The following is a 23,151-nucleotide window of genomic DNA, read 5'->3' on the forward strand; positions in this document are numbered from 1 at the left end:
ACAAAGCTGTAAGAATGTTGGTCAGTTTGAAATTCCCGCTCGAATGTGGCACGAATTTTGAAAAATGTTTCATTCCGGCTGGTTCTACTTGATTCTGCTAATTCCAAATAAGTGTGACGGGGGCCGTAAACTCTAGAGACTGTTGTGTGTGAAAACTCCAGGAGATCAGCAGTTTCTGAAATACTCAAACCAGCAGTGCATCTTGTTCAAACCAACACCCATGCCACGGTGAAAGAAAGTCGCACTTTGAGATCGCAATTTTTTCCCATTCTGAACATTAACTGAAGCTTTTGATTTGTAGCTGCATGATTTGATGCATTGTGCTGATGTCAAGGGATCAGCTGATTAGAGAATTGCATAAAACAGCTGGTTTTATCTCATCTCGTTATCTCTAGCCGCTTTATCCTGTTCTACAGGGTCGCAGGCAAGCTGGAGCCTATCCCAGCTGACTACGGGCGAAAGGCGGGGTACACCCTGGACAAGTCGCCAGGTCATCACAAGGCTGACACATAGACACAGACAACCATTCACACTCACATTCACACCTACGCTCAATTTAGAGTCACCAGTTAACCTAACCTGCATGTCTTTGGACTGTGGGGGAAACCGGAGCACCCGGAGGAAACCCACGGGGAGAACATGCAAACTCCACACAGAAAGGCCCTCGCCGGCCACAGGGCTCGAACCCGGACCTTCTTGTTGTGAGGCGACAGCGCTAACCACTACACCACCGTGCCGCCCCCAGCTGGTTTTATGCATTGAGTATTCCTAATAAAGTGGCCAGTGAGTCTCTCTGGCAAAAGCTGTTGCAAAAACCCAACACCTTCTGTTTCACTGCAGCCTGTAGGAATCTAAACTACTATTACTAATCATTAAAGCTCAGAGGCAACGGTTTAAATTTGATGCACATTTGACACTTTATATGTTAAAAAACCCTCTGTAATTTTCTTCTGGTCCCAAGAAGTATTGTTAGTAAGTAATAATTAAAATAAGTGAGCGTGGATCGTGGCAAATTTTTTTTATTTTATTTTATTTAAACATATATAGGAGTTTGCCCTAAGAGCACTAAATACTCATCTAGAGGGCTCACTCTTAATTTTCTTTACATAATTTAGTGGACGAGAATAACGGACAAAAAATGAAAAATATGTATGGAAAAAAGAGGAAAAAATACAAGCAGGTGGTGCCAAAACATAACAATAAATAAAAAAAAACCCTTATCTGTTGTTCGATGAATACCTTAACAAAAGCGTTTGGTTTTAGCTATATAAATCTGAACATTGCAAAATAGATTTTCATTTGATTCGAGACACAGAAAAGATGAACCAAACAAAAAGACAGAAACTTTTTCATTTTCAGACATATGCGACCACTTATTTGCAAAGATTTATGCAGTTGAGGCGAGCAGAGATTGTCTAGGGACGGCAAGTAGCGGGCAATGCAAGAAATAGTGCTTGATGGTTTCAGGATTATTACTACACTGACCGATTGACGAAGGCTTGCGTCAATCGGTCAATGTATTTTGAATAAATAAAAATTTTGAATAAATAAAAATTATTTTGAATAAATAAAAATTTAAAGCACAGGCATTTAGTCGAAGTCTAGTATGAAGAATAGAGGTGTATCTATCTATGCCGTAAAAGAAAAGCTCGTTACATTTTGGTACTTGAAAAACAATTAACAGTTCTTTTTTAAACAGGCTTAAAGTGTCCAGATTTCGTATGTTTATATTAACATCATTCCACAAAAGGGTGGTGGATGGAAAAAAAGATTTTTTAAAGCGATCAGTACGGCTAGAAAATAAAGAAAAATTGCTAGATGACCTTAAAGAATAACTAGTTCTGTCCGATACTCGAAGCGATAATTGCAATTGTAAAAAAGAAGGCACTAAATTATTAACAATTTTAAAATAAAGCGTGAGTTTATGAATTTTTCTTCTTGTTTTCATTCACTCCCATCCCACATCATTTAACACACGTTGTCTGCTAGTTCCTCTCATGGCGCCCGTCACTAATTTTGCAGTTTCATATTGAACAAGTTCGAGGAGATCACTCTCGCTTTCATTACAACCATTCCAAACCACACCTGCATATTCCATAACTGGACATATCAGGCTTTTATACAGCCTATCAGGAGTTTTTCTGTCAACTTTAAGCTTAATTCCTTTGAGCATATTTACACGTTTACATGTTTTTTCGTATATTCTCAAAACATAAGCCTGACGAGAGATTGCTCATAAAAGTGACATCTAAGTGGGTGTGTTGTGATACGTTCTTGACCTTGCAGCCGTCAAGAAAAAGGTCAGGATGAAAGGGCTTGGTGCGCTTAACTGAAAACGTCATACATACTGTTTTTGTTGGGTTAATAGTAACAAGCCAACGGTTGGCCCAATTACCTATCTTGGCAAGATCGTTATTAAGCTTATTTCCAGACACATTGGGGTCACTGACTATGTCAAATAAAGAGGTATCATCTGCATAGAGTAAGCAATCTGATTGGAAATTGTCAGTAATATCATTAATGTATACCAAGAAAAGTAAGGGCCCTAACACTGAGCCTTGAGGTACCCCAGCCTTTATACCTGCCCACTCAGACGATTGCCCATCGACGACGACTCTTTGGCTACGGCCCGAAAGATAGCTCCTGAACCAAGTGAAAAGTGGATCTCGTACACCAATTGCTTTAAGTTTATACATAAGTCCTTCATGCCAGACACGATCAAAAGCTTATATCTAAGTACACCATGCGTACCTCTTTCCCCTGTTCGAATGCCTCATAAATTCTGTGTGTCATATAAACAAGTTGGTTCACGGTGCTGTCACCTGGACGGAAGCCAGACTGCAGTGGATTTAAGAAACTAATATCCAGGAGAAAATTATACATTCGAATAAAAACTACTTTTTCAATTATTTTAGATAGAGAATTTAAAAGTGAAACCGGGTGATAATTTGATTTTTCCTGTCGATCATCTTTTTTGAAAATAGGAATCACATTTGCAAGTTTTAGTGCATCCGGAAAAACACCAAGCGCGAAAAAGAGATTTACAAGCTTACTAAAAGACCTCGTTAGGCCTCTTGAACGTATTTTAATAATTTTGTTACCAAATCCGTCAGGCCCGCAAGCCTTGCTAATATCCACGCTGCATAGCAAATCGTTCATTTCTCCTTCAGGTGCAGTTATAATTGACAAAAATTTTAAATCTTGAAAGAGCACTGTTTCATTAGGGAGTTCAGCTGCACTGTCATCAATGTTACTTTGACTAACAAAATATGAATTAAATAAATTCGCTTTCTCACGCGCATCACTGACCACCCCTCCGCTATCTACCAAAGATGGGATTGAACCATGAAGCTTTTGTCAGTAAATTAACTTTATAGTCCCCCACCACTTTTTTACACTAACTTCAGGGTCAAAAAGCCGATCATTTAATTTTTTATAATATTTCAGTTTTTGGGGTGGCACGGTGGTGTAATGGTTAGCACTGTCGCCTCACAGCAAGAAGGTCTGGGTTCGAGCCCCGTGGCCGGCGAAGGCCTTTCTGTGTGGAGTTTGCATGTTCTCCCCGTGTCCGCGTGGGTTTCCTCCGGGTGCTCCGGTTTCCCCCACAGTCCAAAGACATGCAGGTTAGGCTAACTGGTGACTCTAAATTGACCGTAGGTGTGAATGTGAGTGTGAATGGTTGTCTGTGTCTATGTGTCAGCCCTGTGATGACCTGGCGACTTGTCCAGGGTGTACCCCGCCTTTCGCCTGTAGTCAGCTGGGATAGGCTCCAGCTTGCCTGCGACCCTGTAGAAGGATAAAGCGGCTAGAGATAATGAGATGAGATGAGATAATATGGGGCGGCACGGTGGTGTAGTGGTTAGCGCTGTCGCCTCACAGCAAGAAGGTCCGGGTTCGAGCCCCGTGGCCGGCGAGGGCCTTTCTGTGCGGAGTTTGCATGTTCTCCCCGTGTCCGCGTGGGTTTTCTCCGGGTGCTCCGGTTTCCCCCACAGTCCAAAGACATGCAGGTTAGGTTAACTGGTGACTCTAAATTGACCGTAGGTGTGAATGTGAGTGTGAATGGTTGTCTATGTGTCAGCCCTGTGATGACCTGGCGACTTGTCCAGGGTGTACCCCGCCTTTCGCCCGTAGTCAGCTGGGATAGGCTCCAGCTTGCCTGCGACCCTGTAGAACAGGATAAAGCGGCTAGAGATAATGAGATGAGATTACACTTTTTTAGATTTAATTAATGAACAGGTACGGTTTCTCTGAACTCTATAATTTTCCCAAGATGCTGCCGATTTTGTTATGGAGTAGAATTTAAGTAGCCGGTTTCTTTTTCTAATGGCTTGCCTCACTTCGCTATCCATCCAGGGTTTATCGTGTGGGCGAATGACAACTGTTTTATGCCTAATAAACTGCTCAACTATACGTTTGACATCACGAAACCAATCATTATAAACAACATTCATATCGCTACACCCACTCTCAATCAAGTCCCAAAGGTATTCGCTAAGCGTCTTGTTCAACTCTTCCTCATTAAAATTACTAAACGCTTATAGCATTTTCGTTTAAGTAAAGAAATGTTAACCTTAGCAAAAATATAACAATGGTCGCAAATAGCCGGTGGACTAAGCTTGCCCGAATTTACAAAAAAGCCTGGCCAATTTGTTATCATTAAATCGAGTGGAACCAGAATCAGTAATGCGAGGCGGTTCATTTCTAATCTGCGATAAACCATTGCATTCCATCCAGCTGTGCAAAAGACTTCCAAAATCAGTGCAGTCAGATGGAACATCAGCATTATACTGGGCGTTGAAGTCGCCCAAAAGAACAATAAAAGGTATTTGGGTTGTGATTTACTCTATCGATACTATTTTGTAAGTGCTCTAAAAAAAAAAAAGATTCCTTTCCCTTTTGGCGTTTTCCGGCCTATAACAAACCGCGCACAGGAGTTTAAGTGAATTAATTTTTATTTCAACCCAAAGTACTTCAAAATCTTTTGATTCCAGATCCATTCTTCTTTTAGCAACAAGGTCAGATTTGACATATAACGCCACACCCCCCCGCCCTCCTACCATCTGATCTGTCCAAACGAAAAAGCAGACAACAACCCGGAATATCGAATAAGTGGTTAGGGATGGTGTCATTCAACCATGTCTCACTCAAACCAAAAATATGAAAATTTTCCTTCGACATTGTTGAAGTGATCTCCTCGAACTTTTCAACTACACTTGATTCACGAGATATATTAATACTGCGCGCATTTAAATGACCAATCAACAAGAAAACCGAACGATCCCTAGGCCCGGGATTAAACTCAACCTCGGCGCACATAAGAAAAAAAATAGCAAGCAATACGAACACATGCAAACAATGGAATAACAAGCCTTTAGATAAAAAGGAAATGTTTGCTCGGAGAACCAATCTTAGAGAATTAAACAGCCCTATAGAGATCTTGCAGTCACGTGACCGGAAAGTACACAACCCCCATCTTGTCGGTCAAAAACACTGCTGAATACTGCTGCACTCATGTACAGAATGGATCAATTTCAACCGACGGACTACACGGCTCATTTTTCTAATGAACAGATAACTAGATGTATGTCTAAAATAAACGATCTACAGATTTGTGACCCTTATGGCTTACCGGACGGAGTTTTCACGACCGGATTTTGAACTGCCAGCGGAATACCCGGACGTGTATGATTACCTCATTAACTTTCCCTCGCTGTTCAGTGGTGAAGCACTGCGTGCTTATAAATCTCTGGACAGTTATCTCTACAGAAATTCAGGATTTGTCAGCGACTCAGATGTGGCATCTTGTAAACAAGAAAATAATCCTCATTGGATGGGTAAGTCACTTAAGTATTGAGTATAGCACTGACCAGCCGATTATAGAATAGAATAAGGTAATTCCAAATCGTCCGTCTTGTTTACATGGATCTGGCGTTGGAGAGGTAGAGGCTTGGCAGTGGAGGTTTGAGTAGCTGTTTTCTGAGCTTAGTCAACAGGCCGGCTCTGCAGCCTCGCTTTTGCTTCCGCTCCCGGCGCCGCCTCCTTCGCTTTGCTTCCAATAACAATCCACGGAGACCCCGCTGGTCTCGCAATCTCGTCCGGAATGTTTTTTTTTTTTTTTCTCGTCCGGAATGTTGTGCATGCGATGGAAATCGCTACAAACCGTCATTTTCTGCTGGAAACCAATGTCCAGTAAGTCCATACGGTTGTAGTGGATATTGAAGTCCGGTACAGACGAACAACATGCAAAAATACACACAAAAAACATAAAAACCGTGCACAGGTAGGGAGAGCTTGTAGCCGCAGCCGTTGTAGTAGAATTGTATATAGTAGGGTTTTCCAGAAGAAAAGGTAGAAGTAAAAGCAGAAGTAGAACCAGAAGTAGAAGTAGAAGGCGGAATATGGCGTTTGACCGACACGATGGCGTCTGTCACAATCTGGATCGGCTGTGACGTCACATGCAAGTGCTCCATTGCCATCCTATATAACTCAATAGAAACTCCCATTTAAAGGCAAAAAAAAATGTTGATACTGCTCACCTCAATTTGCTGCACAAGAACACATATTAAGACAATAAAAGTAAAGTAGTAGAAATGAATACTGAATAGGCAAGAAACTCTCTAGCTCTAGGTATCCACGGCGTCTTCATCCTCTTCGGCAGCTTATGTCAAACCGAATCTTGTCAGGTCTTCAAACTTTGTGATTCGAAAGACTCGATCATCCCTCCGCACCATGATGGTCCCGTCGACTGAATAAACGGAAAAACCATCCCCACTCTTCTTCAACTCCTTTTTGACCGCCATAAGCAGATCATAGTTCGCCTTGGTCAGGTCTTCATTTATGTAGATCTTTTTGCGCCCCAGCCCGCTCTTAGCTCGCATGATTTTCATCTTCACCATGTAGCCCGAGAGCTTCACGATAATAGGCCTTGGCGGCGCCTCTGCCTGGCCAAGGCGTGCTAACTTGGGACGACCGACACGGTGAGCCCTGTCTATTTTATTCCGACTGATATCCACTTTCAATTTCTCCTTGCACAAATCCAGGACTTTGGTATAACAGTTCTCCCCTTCCTCCTCTTTAATCCCAAAAACTCTAATATTGTTTCTTCTCGAATACTGCTTGTTGTGGTTCGTCTTGGCCTGGGTTGTTTCAAGTTGCTTTTTCAAAATGGCGACTTCTTTCTCCAGTTCACTAATTCTAGCATTCAATGGCTCAACTGCCTGCTGGACGGCTCGGTTGACCGCTCTCAAAATGACTTCCTGAAACACTTGTGAATTTGAGATGTAGTCGTCGAACTGTTTCACAAAAGCAGAATCAGTTGGTGTTGCTGCAGCGCTCGTTGATCTTGTACACACACCACTAGCCGCCATTCCTACTCCGGAGTAAACTTTCAACCTCCGTCACACAGCTCAAAAACAAAGAAAACACACTTGCTTACTTTAGAACAAATGCTGTGGAAAACCCGAGCAAAGACGAGTTAACCTAGCTGGAAAGCATTAATCTTTTAAGTAGAAACCAGAAATAAGTAGAAAGCTCAGAGAACGCCCACGTCGCAACATCAATGTAGCTTCTTGCGAATTTCCATTCGGCTATTTTTGTGACCACACGCGTGATGTCATTTAAGACAAACAAACCGCTTGAGTTGAGTCCACTTCCGTTTACTTACATTGTCGTTCGGCTTGAGTGCAGTTCGCGAATTAAAAAAAACAAAAAACAAAACAAAACAAAACATGCCTTATTGTTGTGCAGTGAACTGTAACAACGGGACCGGTTCAGGAAGAAGTTCAGGAAGACCTTTTTTCGAGAGAGGAGAAGAGGCAGAGAGAGTGGATTGGCTTTTTCCGGAAGAGGAGAAGAGGTGGAATGAGAGGATTGGCTTTTTCCAAAAAAGGAGAAGAGGCAGAGCGAGAGGGTTGGCTTTTTCCGGAAGAGGAGACGAGGCGGAGAGAGGGGATTCTGCGCTTGAAACAAAATCAAGCAGTCAAAGAAGAAACGGAGCAGCAACGCTCAAGCAAAAAGGAGAAGATTGGAGGTAAACATTTTTACTTTTGCTTGCAATTGACAAGTCAAGAATCCTGAGGAATCCTGTACAATCATTGTGGAAATGAGACAAAGGGAGATTTCCTCGCTCAGAGTACAGGCTTTCGTCTAAACGGGGGAACAGGGGCGCTGCGCCCTCTTACTCTCGGCGTGCGCCCCCTTACCGACTCCGTGAAAACATCCCAGCAACACTACGTGACAATGTGTCTGATCATCAAATACGTTATAATTGCTCCAAAAATATTCCAATCATAGTAGATACACCGCCAGACGGTGCAAAAACAATCCGAATTGGCGTTTTCCAGACTGAGGCGCCATGTTGTTTAGTTATTTACTTGTCGCGGCTGCTCTCGCGAGATTTGACATGGGTTACATACAAGGTCAGCTGACTTGTAGAGCGAGATTTCTCGAGACTGAATGACCTTTCACCCACCGGCGCGGGAGCTTTTGACAGAAGTAGTTCGCGAGTTGTTTTTGTTGACACTTGGGCATATAAAGATGTCATCCCGCGGCACGAAGCGGAAGAAAGCCAAAGACTGTCCGGGGCAGAAGATGATTACTTCTTTCTTTTTCAATGTTGACAGACAATTTGCTACAATTTCCCTCTCAGATAGCCTCAGAATGTCCCATTGGAGCATTTTTTCAAAGGCTTTGCACGGCGGGGGGGGGACAACCGGCACCCCCCCGCTTCGCTCCCTCGCCATGGTGAGCGCCCTCATACTAAATTTTTCTAGAAAAAATCCTGGAGTAGGCTATAAATAGTATAATGCCGCGGATGGCAGGCTAATGTGGCCTACCGGCACACTGTCCGTTACACAATCGTACACAATCGTTCCCTATATCCACTAGGGAGGGCGGTTTAATTATTCTTCAAAAGGGCTCTTGTTTAGTATTACGACGAAAGTAGGAATTTATCATAACTACCAGGATAAATCGTTTGGGCGCGAGTCTTGTTGAGGTCCGGGGTCACCGCGATCAGAGTCAGCCGAGTCGCTGTCCGATTCCGAGGCCGCATGGTCAAACCAGTGAGCCACATTCACAGATTGCTTCGCAACAGCCATAGGTTCATACATATATGGTTTCACCTCTCGATATTTAATTTGGAGAGTTCCTACTTCAAAATTGCTATCGCTTTCAGATATTTTACACAACCTCTCACGACCAAAGTCCGTACACGTGTGCTCGGTTCGCAAGTAAACACAGAGCTGCTCCCGGTCTGTTTGGCTTAAATGACGTCACGACGACGGTCCCCTGGTGGTGAAAGTGCGCATAACTGAGATGTAAACAAACCTTCGGAACTTGGGCAAAACAGTATATTTTAACCGTTTTATTAAATTTTAGGGTGCAAATTAGACACTAAGAAGACTGAATTCGCTTTTTGGGTCGTTCTTCTAGACAATAAAGTTGATATTCTATGTTTCACCTCCGACCATTGCCTACGACCTTTAAAGGGTGAGTTATCAATTCTGGAGATAGACTCTTAACATTTGAACAACAGCCAAACAAATACACATCTCCCATCAGTGCTTCTTCAGAAGCCCCGCCTTTCAAATTCATAGCAAGGCGATGACAATAACAAGTGGCTTAACTGACCAAACGAGAAATATGATGGAATATCTTTCTGTGACTGTGTCTCTCATAGCTGAAGCAAAACAAACATTATAATAATAATAATAATAAAAAAGTCATCAAACGTACTACATGCAAACACACCGACACGGCATTCCAAACCACAAAAAGTGGTTGACAGTGAGTTGTTTAGATTGTTTTTACAAAACTACAGTGACTGAAGAGAGGACCGTAAAGCTAACAAGGAAGGTAACGTTACCTAGCATAGCGTTTCAAATTATGACTCGATCCAAATAACCCCACTGTGCTAGCAAACTTGTGTTTTTAGGTCTTCGTGGCGATAAAACCCTTCGCGGACTTTGTACGGACAAATGATCATAAAGTGGGTTTATCATCATTTCAACCATATCCAGGTGGTACAGTACACAGTGAAATTAAACAACGTTCTTCCACAAAACACAGAACTAAATAAGAATGCAGCGATCTACAAAGGACTATATATATATAAAAAAAAAAAAATGCACGTGCGCAAACGTCGCAAGACAGGATATCCATCCATCCATTATCTCTAGCCGCTTTATCCTGTTCTACAGGGTCGTAGGCAAGCTGGAGCCTATCCCAGCTGACTATGGGTGAGAGGCGGGGTACACCCTGGACAAGTCGCCAAGTTATCGTAGGGCTGACTGAAGCCCCTTTTCCACCAAAGCAGTTCCAGGGCTGGTTCGGGGCCAGTGCTTCTAAAGTTTGGAACCGGGTTTTCTGTTTCCACCGACAAAGAACTGGCTCTGGGGCCAGAAAAACCGGTTCCAGGCTAGCACCAACTCTCTGCTGGGCCAGAGGAAAGAACCGCTTACGTTAGTGGGGGGGCGGAGTTGTTAAGACCAACAACAATAACAAGACCGCGAAAGATCGCCATTTTTAAGCGACGAGAAGCAGCAGCTGTACAAACGCGAAGTCATCCATTATTATTATTGTTGTTGTTGCTGCTGCTTCTTCCGTGTTGTTTTTGCTTTGATATTCACGCCAAGGTTTATGTAAACGTAGCGACGTAACTGACGTATACAGCGACGTAATGACGTATACAGCGACGTAATGACGTGGCTCAGCGAGCTATGGAAAAGCAAACTGGTTCTCAGCTGGCTCGCAAGTTGAACGAGTTGTGAACCAGCACCAGCCCCGAACCAGCCCTGGAACTGATTTGGTGGAAAAGGGGTAACAGAGAGACAAACAACCATTCACACACCTTCACATTCACACCTACGGTCAATTTATAGTCACCAGTTAACCTAACCTGCATGTCTTTGGACTGTGGGGGAAACCGGAGCACCCGGAGGAAACCCACGCGGACACGGGGAGAACATGCAAACTCCGCACAGAATGGCCCTCGCTGGCAAGACAGGATAATAATTACTAAAGCAGAAACAACAGAAAAAAAAACCCCAAGCACCATTCCGTGTTGATGTAAACACACGAGCCTGACCACAGAGAGATGCATTTCTGGATTTCCGGATTCCTTTTCACCGAATTTGACAAAAAGTCGATTCGATTCGAATCAGTGACTGCACCTTTCAGACTAATCCCAGTTATTATTGCAAAGACTAAAAAAAAAAAAAAATGAAGTGAAGCACAATTTACCTGCAGGTTCTCCAATCGCTGCTGCTGTGTGTGTCTGAGGCTTTCTTATAGGTACTCTCTGAGCCTGAAAAACAAAGTAGCAATGAAAAATTCTCTCATGAGAAAATAAAACAACGCGTGATACAAATAAAACAAAACTGTCAAAGTCGACTCACAGAGTAAATGGAGGTGCCTCTGCCTGAGGGGCAGGTAGACACTCGCGGTGTCGCTCCATCAGGATCTCGGACTTTAACCCCCTCGTTGAGTAGAATACTGCGGAGGGCTGATGGGTCAGGGGAGAACGGCACGGTGTTCTCTAAAAGCACAACAGGTGATCATGTTACCACAGTGTGAATAATTCCTGATATATCTGGACAAGAAATTACTTTCAATGAAGCATTACTGAACAGAACTCTAGTTCTATTAGTCCTAGTACTTGTTCTCAGGATCACAAATATAACATGAGCCGCACTAACCTGACATGGCCTCAACACCACGACAGCCCTTCTTCTTCACCGAGACTCTCTGAGGCTAAAACATAATTTTCGTTAGCCTCTTAGCAAGCCCAATTCTAATACCTATTACAATGAAAAGGTTATGCCCCAGAAAACATTTACATCAAGACCATTTTGTCTATCCGGCAACAAAACACATGCATTGGAGTACCACAAGAAGTGCTCGTGTTATGAAATGCTCCCAGTACTGAATGAAATGAAGACAAAAATGCACAAGTGCTGCTTATAGTTTATACTCAATATCTCAGTATAAGCTCTGTTTTAGATGTGGCCAGTTCCCACCCACCAGATAGGTCTCCCCTATCACATGACAGCGACCAAGCAGGGAGGGCGAAAGGCATCACTTTAATTCCCCTGAGGCATGTGACACCAGCCGACGGCATCTTTATGAAATGCTGCTTATGCAAGATTCGGGGGTGGCATAACAGACACTATCCGCCCACTTCCATATGCCTGAGCTCACGGATCAGGGCTCGACATTAATGGTAGTCCGACTGTCCGGGACAACCAAATGTTTGGTCTGGACAAGTCAAATTTGCATCTGCCTGTCTGACAGGACAAGTTGAAAATCACCATTTTTATAGTAATTATTCAAGAGTTACATCAATAAAGTTCCTACAAAACTAGTTCAATCACCTCAGTGATCCGGCTGCGTTATCGCTTATGAAATTCCCGGGAAGCCTAGTACAGCAGGTGCGCGTGTAAAAATAACCACGTTGTAATATCCATCCATCCATCCATCCATTATCTGTAGCTGCTTATCCTGTCCTACAGGGTCGCTGGCAAGCTGGAGCCTATCCCAGCTGACTACGGGCGAAAGGCGGGGTACACCCTGGACAAGTCGCCAGGTCATCACAGGGCTGACACATAGACACAGACAACCATTCACACTCACATTCACACCTACGGTCAATTTAGAGTCACCAGTTAACCTAACCTGCATGTCTTTGGACTGTGGGGGAAACCGGAGCACCCGGAGGAAACCCACGCGGACACGGGAGAACACGCAAACTCCACACAGAAAGGCCCTCGTCGGCCGTTGGGCTCAAACCCAGGACCTTCTTGCTGTGAGGCGACCGTGCTAACCACTACACCACCGTGCCGCCCCGTTGTAATATCTAATTATAGATTATTAGATTTTGAATTCATCAAAATCGGAGAAATGGTGATCGAACACCTCAATAAAATAAATATCTGCGGTGAATCTTCATTTCATTTGGACATTTGTTGTATTTTTCTTTTGTATGGTTCACATTAACCATCACAAATGCCGTAAAATATTTTGCGAAACCGTACGACAATGCCGAACTCACTTACGGTTTGTTTTCATTCACAACATGATTCTGTCACCCCATCATGTCCAACTTGTTTTCTTTCGGTTTCATTTTGTCGAAAGAAAGTGGAAAAAGACGAAAATCCCAACTCTTAAAACTGCAGCTCAGGTAATGGGTGAAAACAACACATGCACCATAACCACAAGCATTGGATAGTTTTTGTTTATTGTTAAAGTTTGAGTTTTATTGAGAAATTATAAATCAATACAGCATTATCATAACTATACCTGGTTTTTGATAAACTTTGTTCAACACCTTCCTTTCATTGAACTAGTAAATACATTGTAATAAAAAGGTTACGGTCAGGACAAGTGAAAAATCTTGCTGCTTTAACCCACTGGATGAGTGGATTAAATAGTGAATGTTGAACCCTGTGGACGCCTGTGACTGGCTAGCGTCGCTGTAACTGACGGGAGAGAGAGTGAGTATACCAGCCCTCCCTCCCTGACAGCGCAGGCCAATGTTGCTCTCTTGAACTCCCGACCATGGATGACTGCAGCAGCATTGGGATTCAAACAAATGTTCTTTCTGGACATGAAGCACAAGAGGCAGACAAAGCCTTGCCAACATCTCATGGTCCAGTTTAGTGCTACATAACCAATTAACACTGATGCGAGTTATTTTTTTGTCCAGGTTGATTCCAGATGATGATACAACAGCAGCTATAGTTAAGCTTTCAATTATCCATGATGCACATTCGGATCAATACTAACCAGATAAACACTGGAGCGTCCAGATGGACATATGGAAACACGTGGAGTCTGACCACCAGCTGCTGCATTACCCACTCCTTCAGACACGCCTGGGGATTCAAGAAGGCATCAATTATTAGATCATTTAATAAGTTCTATATTTCAAATATAATCATCATTGTCGCACATTCAGTACTGATTCAATGATGATGTGCGTAAGGGCTGGTGATGATCAGATATCAGCGATGACTCATATAATCAGCAGATTTACATTTCACTTATATTTGCTGATCCGATAAATAATATTACTATGCATGCAGGACACTTTTTTTGATGGAATAAAAACATGTGTTCCATTCATTTGGTTTGACAGCATGCAATATTGTTCGTATATCGCTTATCCTACGCGTATTACACCACTCTACCCAATGGAGAATGAGCATGCAATATTGTTACGAGTCGCACGTCGGAGCTGATGCAAATATCCAATGAGAAAGTTTTCTGCTGCGCATGCACAGAAGCATTTCTTTGTCTGCCAGGAAAGGGAAAGGACGAGGCTAATCCAGTGCTACTGTTAGGACTAAATACATAAACTGAAAACTGAAACTAAAGACGCGCTGAACACCCGAAAGGCTACCAAAACTTAATTAGATATTCTTCACGCAGATTTATAAGAGAAAAACATACCAATGGACAATGAAAAACTGAACAAGAGACACGTAGAAGACGTAAAACTTCCGCGCTAGTGAGCGACTATGATAATTTGTCAACAAAAATGTCCGTGAGGTTTGTTTTGTTAAATACGGAAGACTTTGAGATAATTTTGGCTGCCAGGTCGCTCCGTCGATGTTGATTTTAAAAGTAACTACGTAAATTACACAGGGAAATGAATACTTAAGTCTGAGTGAAAAATACTATAGCAAGCATGTGTGGAAGAAGAGTCCGGAGATAGAAATCTTAGGCCAAGTTTACATTAGACCATATTTGTCTCGTTTTCTTCGCAGATGCACTGTCCGTTTACATTAAACCGCCTGGAAACGCCGGGAAACGGGAATCCGCCAGGGTCCACGTATTCAATCCAGATCGTGTCAGCTCCGGTGCTGTGTAAACATTGAGAATACGCGGATACGCTGTGCTGAGCTCTAGCTGGCGTCGTCATTGGACAACGTCACTGTGACATCCACCTTCCTGATTCGCTGGCGTTGGTCATGTGATGCAACTGCTGAAAAACGGCGCGGACTTCCGCCTTGTATCACCTTTCATTAAAGAGTATAAAAGTATGAAAATACTGCAAATACTGATGCAAATACTGCCCATTGTGTAGTTATGATTGTCTTTAGGCTTGCCATCCTTCCACTTGCAAGTGGTAAGTGATATGCGCTGGGATCACACACACAGCGGCTCAGTCCCGAATCACTGCTTGTGCACTTCACTCGCGCGCTCTGTGAGCTGCGCGAGGCCGGAGTGCGCACCCTCCAGAGGGCACTCGCTGTTCAGGGCGGAGTGATTTGGAGCGCAGGATGCCTGCGGAGCCGAGCGTATCCGTGTATTGGTGTTGCTGTGTGCACGCAAATCGTGTATTGGTGTTGCTGTGTGCACACTAATCGTTTTAAAAACGTTAATCTGATGATCCGCTGATACGGTCTAATGTAAACATGGGCTTAGTTTCTCGGTCGTTAGCCTGTGCTATTTGCTCTCAACAGCACTAGCTTGACCACTTTATTAGCATTCACTAACACTACTCATGAACGCTACACCAACTGGAAGGTTACTGCCAATATTATTTAAATATTAAACAGGATCAAATGAAAAATACTTTGAATTACGAATCGAGTGATTAGTGTGGGCTACAAATAAATGTAGCAGGCAGTTTAAATCAATTCTTCACGAAGCAACAGTAAACGAGAAAGAAAAAACAAATCGAGACGTAGGCCACATATTAATTAACAATTATTAGCCGAAGGCAAAGTGAATACTGGTGAATAATAAGTGAGACAAAGTCGAGGTTATTATTCACCGATATTCACTGAGCCTGAGGTGGATAATTGTTTTAGTATAAATACACAGGTGATGATTTTAAAAAATCGTCTTAAAAAAAATTTTACTTCAAACTTCAAAAGCGGCATGCAAATGTAACAACAGCGCGGCGCAAACTTGTGTCACTTATCTATGGCGACTCACATAAAATACTTTGTTTTGAAATAAATAAAATAAATCACAAGCCCACCTTACCTTTGAATAGTTTTAGACCAAACGTCGTAGCATCTTTAGTGCTTTTATGGACAGTGTTTTCTTTCATCATTTGTAATTCTTCCTCAATTATGGTGACGAAGCGATTGGCCGGCGTTTTGCCGAGTCACTTGAGGTGATTATCGAGAAATAGTCTGAAATTCTCGACCAATCAGTGCACGATTTCCTATAATCACCTACGTATTTATACTAAAAGCGTTTATTTAATGAGGCATTCTGGGTTATTGCAAAATACAGAAGTAAATCGGTCAAAAGCCAAACTAAAACTGTTTTGATTTGAACTTGTTGATGACTGAAATGTTTCAAAAATACTTGAGTCGTGTACGTTCAAGTCGGCTGTTTCTCAGCTCTTCTGCTTCCACCAGTCACAGATCACAGACCATATGTGGGTAGGGGGAAGACAAGATCTATCTGGACCTCTGGGTTATAAAAGGAATAAAACACTATAGGCCATGCTGTTATGGGAAAATAATCAACGACAGCAAGATGTGATGTCGCCCGATGCAAAGAGTTACTCTTCCACTCCAAAGTTGATTATTTTCCTACAGCGGCGCATCCTGAAGTGTTTTGTCTTCTTACATAACAGCACTTTGCCAACGATGATGATTTTTATTCATTGAAAATGATGAACATGCTTTTTAACCATTTACAGTTACATTTAGGAATTTTTTAAAGGAATTTTCAGCCTTTCTGTGTCACGTGTACATGAGAGCACAGTGAAATTCTTTCTCTGCATTTAACCAATCTGAGGATGTGAGCACACACACACACACACACACACACACACACACACACACACACACACACACACACACACACACACACAGGGTAGTGGGCAGCTACAGTTAGGTCCATATATATTTGGACACTGACACAAATTTTGTTTTTTTACCTGTTTACTGAAACATATTCAAGTTATAGTTATATAATGGACAGGGACATAAAGTCCAGACTTTCAGCTTTCATTTGAGGCTATCCACATTAAAATTGGATGAAGGGTTTAGGAGTTTCAGCTCCTTAACATGTGCCACCCTGTTTTTAAAGGGACCAAAAGTAATTGGACAGTTGACTCAAAGGCTATTTCATGGGCAGGTGTGGGCAATTCCTTCGTTATGTCATTCTCAATTAAGCAGATAAAAGGCCTAGAGTTGATTTGAGGTGTGGTGCTTGTATTTGGAAGATTTTGCTGTGAAGAAAACATGCGGTCAAAGGAGCTCTCCATGCAGGTGAAACAAGCCATCCTTAAGCTGCGAAAACAGAAAAAACCCATCCGAGAAATTACTACAATATTAGGAGTGGCAAAATCTACAGTTTGATACATCCTGAGAAAGAAAGAAAGCACTGGTGAACTCATCAATGCAAAAAGACCTGGACGCCAACAGAAGACAACAGTAGTGGATGATCGCAGAATAATTTCCATGGTGAAGAGAAACCCCTTCACAACAGCCAACCAAGTGAACAACACTCTCCAGGAGGTAGGCGTATCAATATCCAAATCTAACAAAGAGAAGACTGCATGAAAGTAAATACAGAGGGTTCACTGCACGGTGCAAGCCACTCATAAGCCTCAAGAATAAAAAGGCTAGATTGGACTTTGCTAAAAAACATCTAAAAAAGCCAGCACAGTTTTGGAAGAACATTCTTTGGACAGATGAAACCAAGCTCAACCTCTACCAGAATGGTGGAAAGAAAAAAGTATGGTGAAGGCGTGGTCCAGCTCATGATCCAAAGCATACCACATCATCTGTAAAACACGGTGGAGGCAGTGTGATGGCTCGGGCATGCATGGCTGCCAGTGGCACTGGGTCACTAGTGTTTATTGATGATGTGACACAGGACAGAAGCAGCCGGATGAATTCTGAGGTATTCAGAGACGTACTGTGTGCTCAAATCCAGCCAAACTGATTGGTCGGCGTTTCATAATACAGATGGACAATGACCCAAAACATAAAGCCAAAGCAACCCAGGAGTTTATTAAAGCAAAGAAGTGGAATATTCTTGAATGGCCAAGTCAGTCACCTGATCTCAACCCAATTGAGCAGCACTTCACTTGTTAAAGACTAAACTTCAGACAGAAAGGCCCACAAACAAACAGCAACTGAAAACCGCTGCAGTAAAGGCCTGGCAGAGCATTAAAAAGGAGGAAACACAGCGTCTGGTGATGTCCATGAGTTCAAGACTTCAGGCAGTCATTGCCAACAAAGGGTTTTCAACCAAGTATTAGAAATGAACATTTTATTTACAATTATTTAATTTGTCCAATTACTTTTGAGCCCCTGAAATGAAGGGATTGTGTTTAAAAAATGCTTTAGTTCCTCACATTTTCATGCAATCATTTTGTTCAACCCACTGAATTAAAGCTGAAAGTCTGAACTTCAACTGCATCTGAATTGTTTTGTTTACAATTCATTGTGGTAATGTACAGAACCAAAATTAGAAAAATGTTGTCTCTGTCCAAATATTTATGGACCTAACTGTATGCTACAGCACCTGAGGAGCAGTTGGGGGTTAGGTGCCTTGCTCAAGGGCACTTGAGCCATGGATACAGAGGAAAGTTCATTGACTCCCCCCACATTTTTCCTGATGGCCCATTTTTGCTATCCCATTGTGGCAGCGAGGGCGTGGTCGAGCGTCGGCTGTGAACGGCAAGGAGGCAGGTTGAACCAGAAAGTAACATGTGACGAGGTATATGTGTCTAATTACTGGCTGTCTCTTAACGTGTCTTTCAGAGAGCCAGTACTGAAAGAGAGAGCTGTATCTTTCCACGGTGTGGGTCTGTGGATTAACATCTAAATCACTGAAAAGTGTAGTTAAAATAAAAGGCGCATCTGGAATTGCAGCATCTGGCTCCAGTTCCTCATTGCCCACTCGCAAAGCTGTTAAACCCATTTAATCATCGAGTCAATTTAATGTTGTCTGCAAAGCAAGTTATTTCCTGGTATCACTTACACTTGATTACCATCCTCTCTCTTCTTGCCACGTTACTGGGAAACAACAAAGCCCTCTGTATTTGTTTACTGCCATATTTTGCATAGTTTTATATTCATTCATCTCAATTTTTATTATCGCACATTATTGATAGCGAGAACTCTGAACTCGCTGCTGAATAGTTCTGTTTATAACCCTGGTCCTGGTCCTCCCATCACTTTGTAACTATAGAGATTACTTGCTTTTATTTAGTTATTTATTTTTCTTCCTTTCAATTCTGTCACTTTTGCACAGTTTTTATATTATTTCATTCATCTCGATTCTTTTTTTAGTACTATTAATGCACATTCACCTGAACAAGCACATACACACACCAGTTATTCCACAAAATCGAGTCGTACACGAGCTGATAGCCAATGAGGTGCATAGCGCCGAGTTGGCCAAAAGCCATGTACGATGAGATTGAGTGGAACAACCGTTTTATTCTATCCACAGTCACAGGATTTTGTGAAACGGAGCGTTTTTATTTTTCACAAATCCGATAAATAAAAACTTTATACAAAACGTCTGACAAAATAATTTCCGCTTAGAATGTAAGCAAACCGGCAAAATGAAAGTAGCAATTTGTGAAAAATGCGATAATAATAATAATAATAATAATAATAATAATAATAATAATTCTTGAAAAATATACATTCTTAGCATCAAATACTTTTATTCCATATTTTGTTGCTTTTTTTTGTATTTTTTGTATTTTCGTTTTCGAGTAGAGTTTTTCTTTCATCCTCGGTTGGTTCAGCAACATGCGCCGGCATTTTGCTTTACTCTACTCACGGTATATGAGCTGATAGTCTCATAGTAGAGTAGTCAATCAGAGTGTGCGATTGCTCATATCCAGTGAATGTGGATAGAAGTTTTATATAAAAATATTGCACGCTCTGATTGGCTACTCTACTACTAGGATATCAGCACATATACTGCGAGTAGAGAAAAACAAAATGGCGGAGCGTGTTGCTGAACCAATCGAGGACGAAATAAAAACTCTACTCGAAAACAAAATCCAAAAAAATACAAAAAAAAAGGCAAAAAAACATGGAATAAAAGTATTTGATGCTAAGATTGTATCTTTTTTCCACTAATTATTATTATAGCATTTTTCACAAATGCAAAAATTATATTTACTGTATATACATAAAACTTTTTTTAAATCGGTAAATTTTTATCTTTGTATTGTATAGTCGGCTTGTTCTTGGATGCATTTTTCATCGTACTTTACGTTGTAGTGTGTTTTGTTTGCATGTCTGAAACTTGCTGCTGTCACAATTTCCCAGCTTTCTTTCTTTCCATCCTCAAGACTTAACCGTGTCAGAAAACGTGATATTTACAGTGAATAAAGAGAAAAGAATCACACAGTCCTGCTGCAGACCATCACAGCACTCACCTGTTTTACAATCAGCCGATAAAAGAGTCTGTATACAGCCTTTAGTGCTTGGACGGAAGCCTGTTTGATCTTCACACCCACCAGCTTTAGAAGAAAACCTTCCATCCTTGGGAAGCTCCGAGTGTGCAAGTGTGATATTTCCCAGTTTTGTGCTCAAGTCCTTCTGAATCACGGATACTATGTCACTGCCTTTCTCTGCGTTGTTCAATCTAAATGCTGCAGTTGTGTGAATCTCTGTGCTTAAAGAGACACGATTCGTCACTGTATTGCCTGTATGTTCTGTAGATTTTTCTCTCGAGGCAGTATTTTGAGAAGCAGCTCCAGTCTTATTTCCGTGTTGAGAGACGCTGAGAGTTTTCCCCGGTGTATGTTGAGTCAGACAGGTTGTGGGATTTCTAGACCTGATTGCTGGTTCAGACGAAGCTTCAGTGCCCTTTTGGTTGCGGGTCCAAGACTGCGACAAATTGAAAGGGACGGGCTTGGTGCAGGTCTTCCTCTTTTGAGCTTTACCCTACAGAAGTGAAAAAGTACATTAGAACCTGACAGTGGCGTACACTTCTCCAATGACTCATCAGCATGGCCATCTACGCCACTGATTAGAAAAGAGGATTAGAATGCACAGTCGTGGGAAAGAAAGCATGGTAGTCAAAGCTCAAATTGGGCATGGCACCTGATGATGATGCCATCTATATGATGACGTATACCGGTATTACCAGCCAAAAGTTTGTACACCCTACTAATTCATAGGTTTTTCTGTATTTTGACTATTTTCTACGTTGTCATCAGCTGTCCATTGTTAGCAATGATGACTGTTTCATTAGAATACGCAGAAAAGCAGATGGGCCACGAGGCCTGCGCCAGAGTCATCCGCAGAAGCGGCACAAACGGCCCGGCCGAACCGCCACAGAATGTCTGATCTCGTGAGCTCTCGCATACTTTTCTCCTATCCTGACAAGTGTTGTCAGGCAAAACAAACCTCACCCGGCAGCACTTATTTTATACCTATAGGTTGATAATGGTAATATTTCTCAATCATCAACTGTCAGGTTATAGACCTATGAAAATCCATGACCTTGAGTTTGACATTTCAAAAAGTCATTCCAGGTCAAAGGTCATGGCGGCAACTGAAAGCCCATATGGGACTTCTTATATGTTGATAATGGTAAACATCTGGCCATCATGAACCATTTTAAAAGTTATAGTCCTTTGGAAATCCATGATCTTCAGTGTGACCTTTCAAGGTCACTCAAGGTCAAAGATCATGGTGCCAAATGAAAGCCCATATGGCACTTCCTATAAGTTGATAATGGTAAATATCTGTCTACCATCAACCGTTTTCAAGTTACACCCCTCTGAAAATCCGTGACCTCGGGTTTGACCTTTCAGGGTCACTCAAGGTCAAAGATCATGCAGCCAAATGAAAGGCCATATGGGAGTTCCTATATGCTCAAAACAGTAGACGTTTCTCTATTGGCAACCGTTTTGAGTTATAATGGAAAATATGATATTTTGACCGAAAGGTTGACCTTTCCGGTGACCTTGACCCGATTACCCCCAAAATTTAATCAGGTAATATACGGACGATTGCACACCTACCCTGAAAATTTGAAGTCAATCAGTGCAACCGTCTAGATGCTAGATTGTTAACGGACACACACACAAACAAACCACACTGATTACAATATCTCAACCCGCTTACTCCGTCGCAAGGGAGGTAATGAAGCAGTTTGTACAGTAAGGTAAGACAAGCAATGCCATGCCCCCATCATGTTGCCTCTCTGGACCTCCAGACCTGATGCCAAGTGGTGCACAGAAGTGCCACAGACCTGATGGGTATGGAAGTTGCCCTGTAGTGACAACTGGCTTGCCGAGTGATGCCATCCGTTGGCCATTTGAGCGGCTCTTCCGCATGCCATCTGGTGGTGCGCCATTGATCCTGTTGAGTTCATCTGCCACATTGCACTGAAAAGCGTCCTGCTGCCAGCGCCTTATTGGTGATATACTATTTAACCTATAACTGGAACCCAGGCAGGTGCTACCACTCTGGGTCAGAGCGGACCTGGGAGCAATAGTGATTAAGGGGTAACTCGACTTTCCCCAATATCCAGGTCCTCCTGGACCTGAGACTCATCACTGGTTGCAGATTGTTTCTACACTGTAGAACAATACTGAAGACATCAAAACTATGAAATAACATATTGAACAGATAAGGAATTACGTGCTAAGGAAAAGTGCTTAAATAACAAAATACGTTTCATATTTTAGCTCCTTCAAAGTAGCCACCGTTTACCTTGATGACACTTTGCAGACTATCGGCGTTATCTTAACCAGCTTCACGAGGTAGTCACCTGGAACGCTTTTCAATTAATCGGTGTGCCTCGTCAAAAGTTAATTAGCACAATTTCTTGCCTTCTTAATGTATTTGAGATCAAACAGTAAATAAGAATAAAAATACAGTAAATAGCCCTATTTCACACCACAACTGTAGTAATCCATATTATGTCAAGACCCGATCGACTAAGTAAAGAGGAACGACATCCATCATTACTTTAAGACATGAAGTGACTTGAATTATTATTATCGAGGCGTGTCCAAACTTTTGACTGGTACTATAAGTGGATAAGAAGTATGAGTGATCCTTAATAAATAAAATATTTAATTGTTGGCAAGTTGCTGTGGTTGTTTTTAATTAATAAAAATAAAGGAAAAAAACAACAACAACAGTGAATTAGAAGGCGTGTCCAAACTTTTGATTGGTCCTGTATCTGTGC

General features: G+C 42.1%; 1 protein-coding gene across 2 annotated transcripts in view; it reads right to left on the reverse strand.

The window, feature by feature from the left end:
- The window catches only part of troap (trophinin associated protein), a 53,959-nt gene that overhangs the window by 23,269 nt on the left and 7,539 nt on the right, over positions 1–23,151 (reverse strand). For both annotated transcript variants that reach the window (XM_060938451.1, XM_060938450.1), the window contains exons 4-8: positions 20,381–20,891; positions 13,783–13,871; positions 11,697–11,751; positions 11,397–11,536; positions 11,242–11,305 (exon numbers count right to left, since the gene is read on the reverse strand). In XM_060938451.1, coding sequence (XP_060794434.1) covers positions 11,242–11,305; positions 11,397–11,536; positions 11,697–11,751; positions 13,783–13,871; positions 20,381–20,891 — 859 coding nt within the window. The remainder of the gene's footprint in view (positions 1–11,241; positions 11,306–11,396; positions 11,537–11,696; positions 11,752–13,782; positions 13,872–20,380; positions 20,892–23,151) is intronic.

The sequence above is a fragment of the Neoarius graeffei genome, chromosome 13, assembly GCF_027579695.1.
Source record: "Neoarius graeffei isolate fNeoGra1 chromosome 13, fNeoGra1.pri, whole genome shotgun sequence".
NCBI lineage: Eukaryota > Metazoa > Chordata > Actinopteri > Siluriformes > Ariidae > Neoarius > Neoarius graeffei.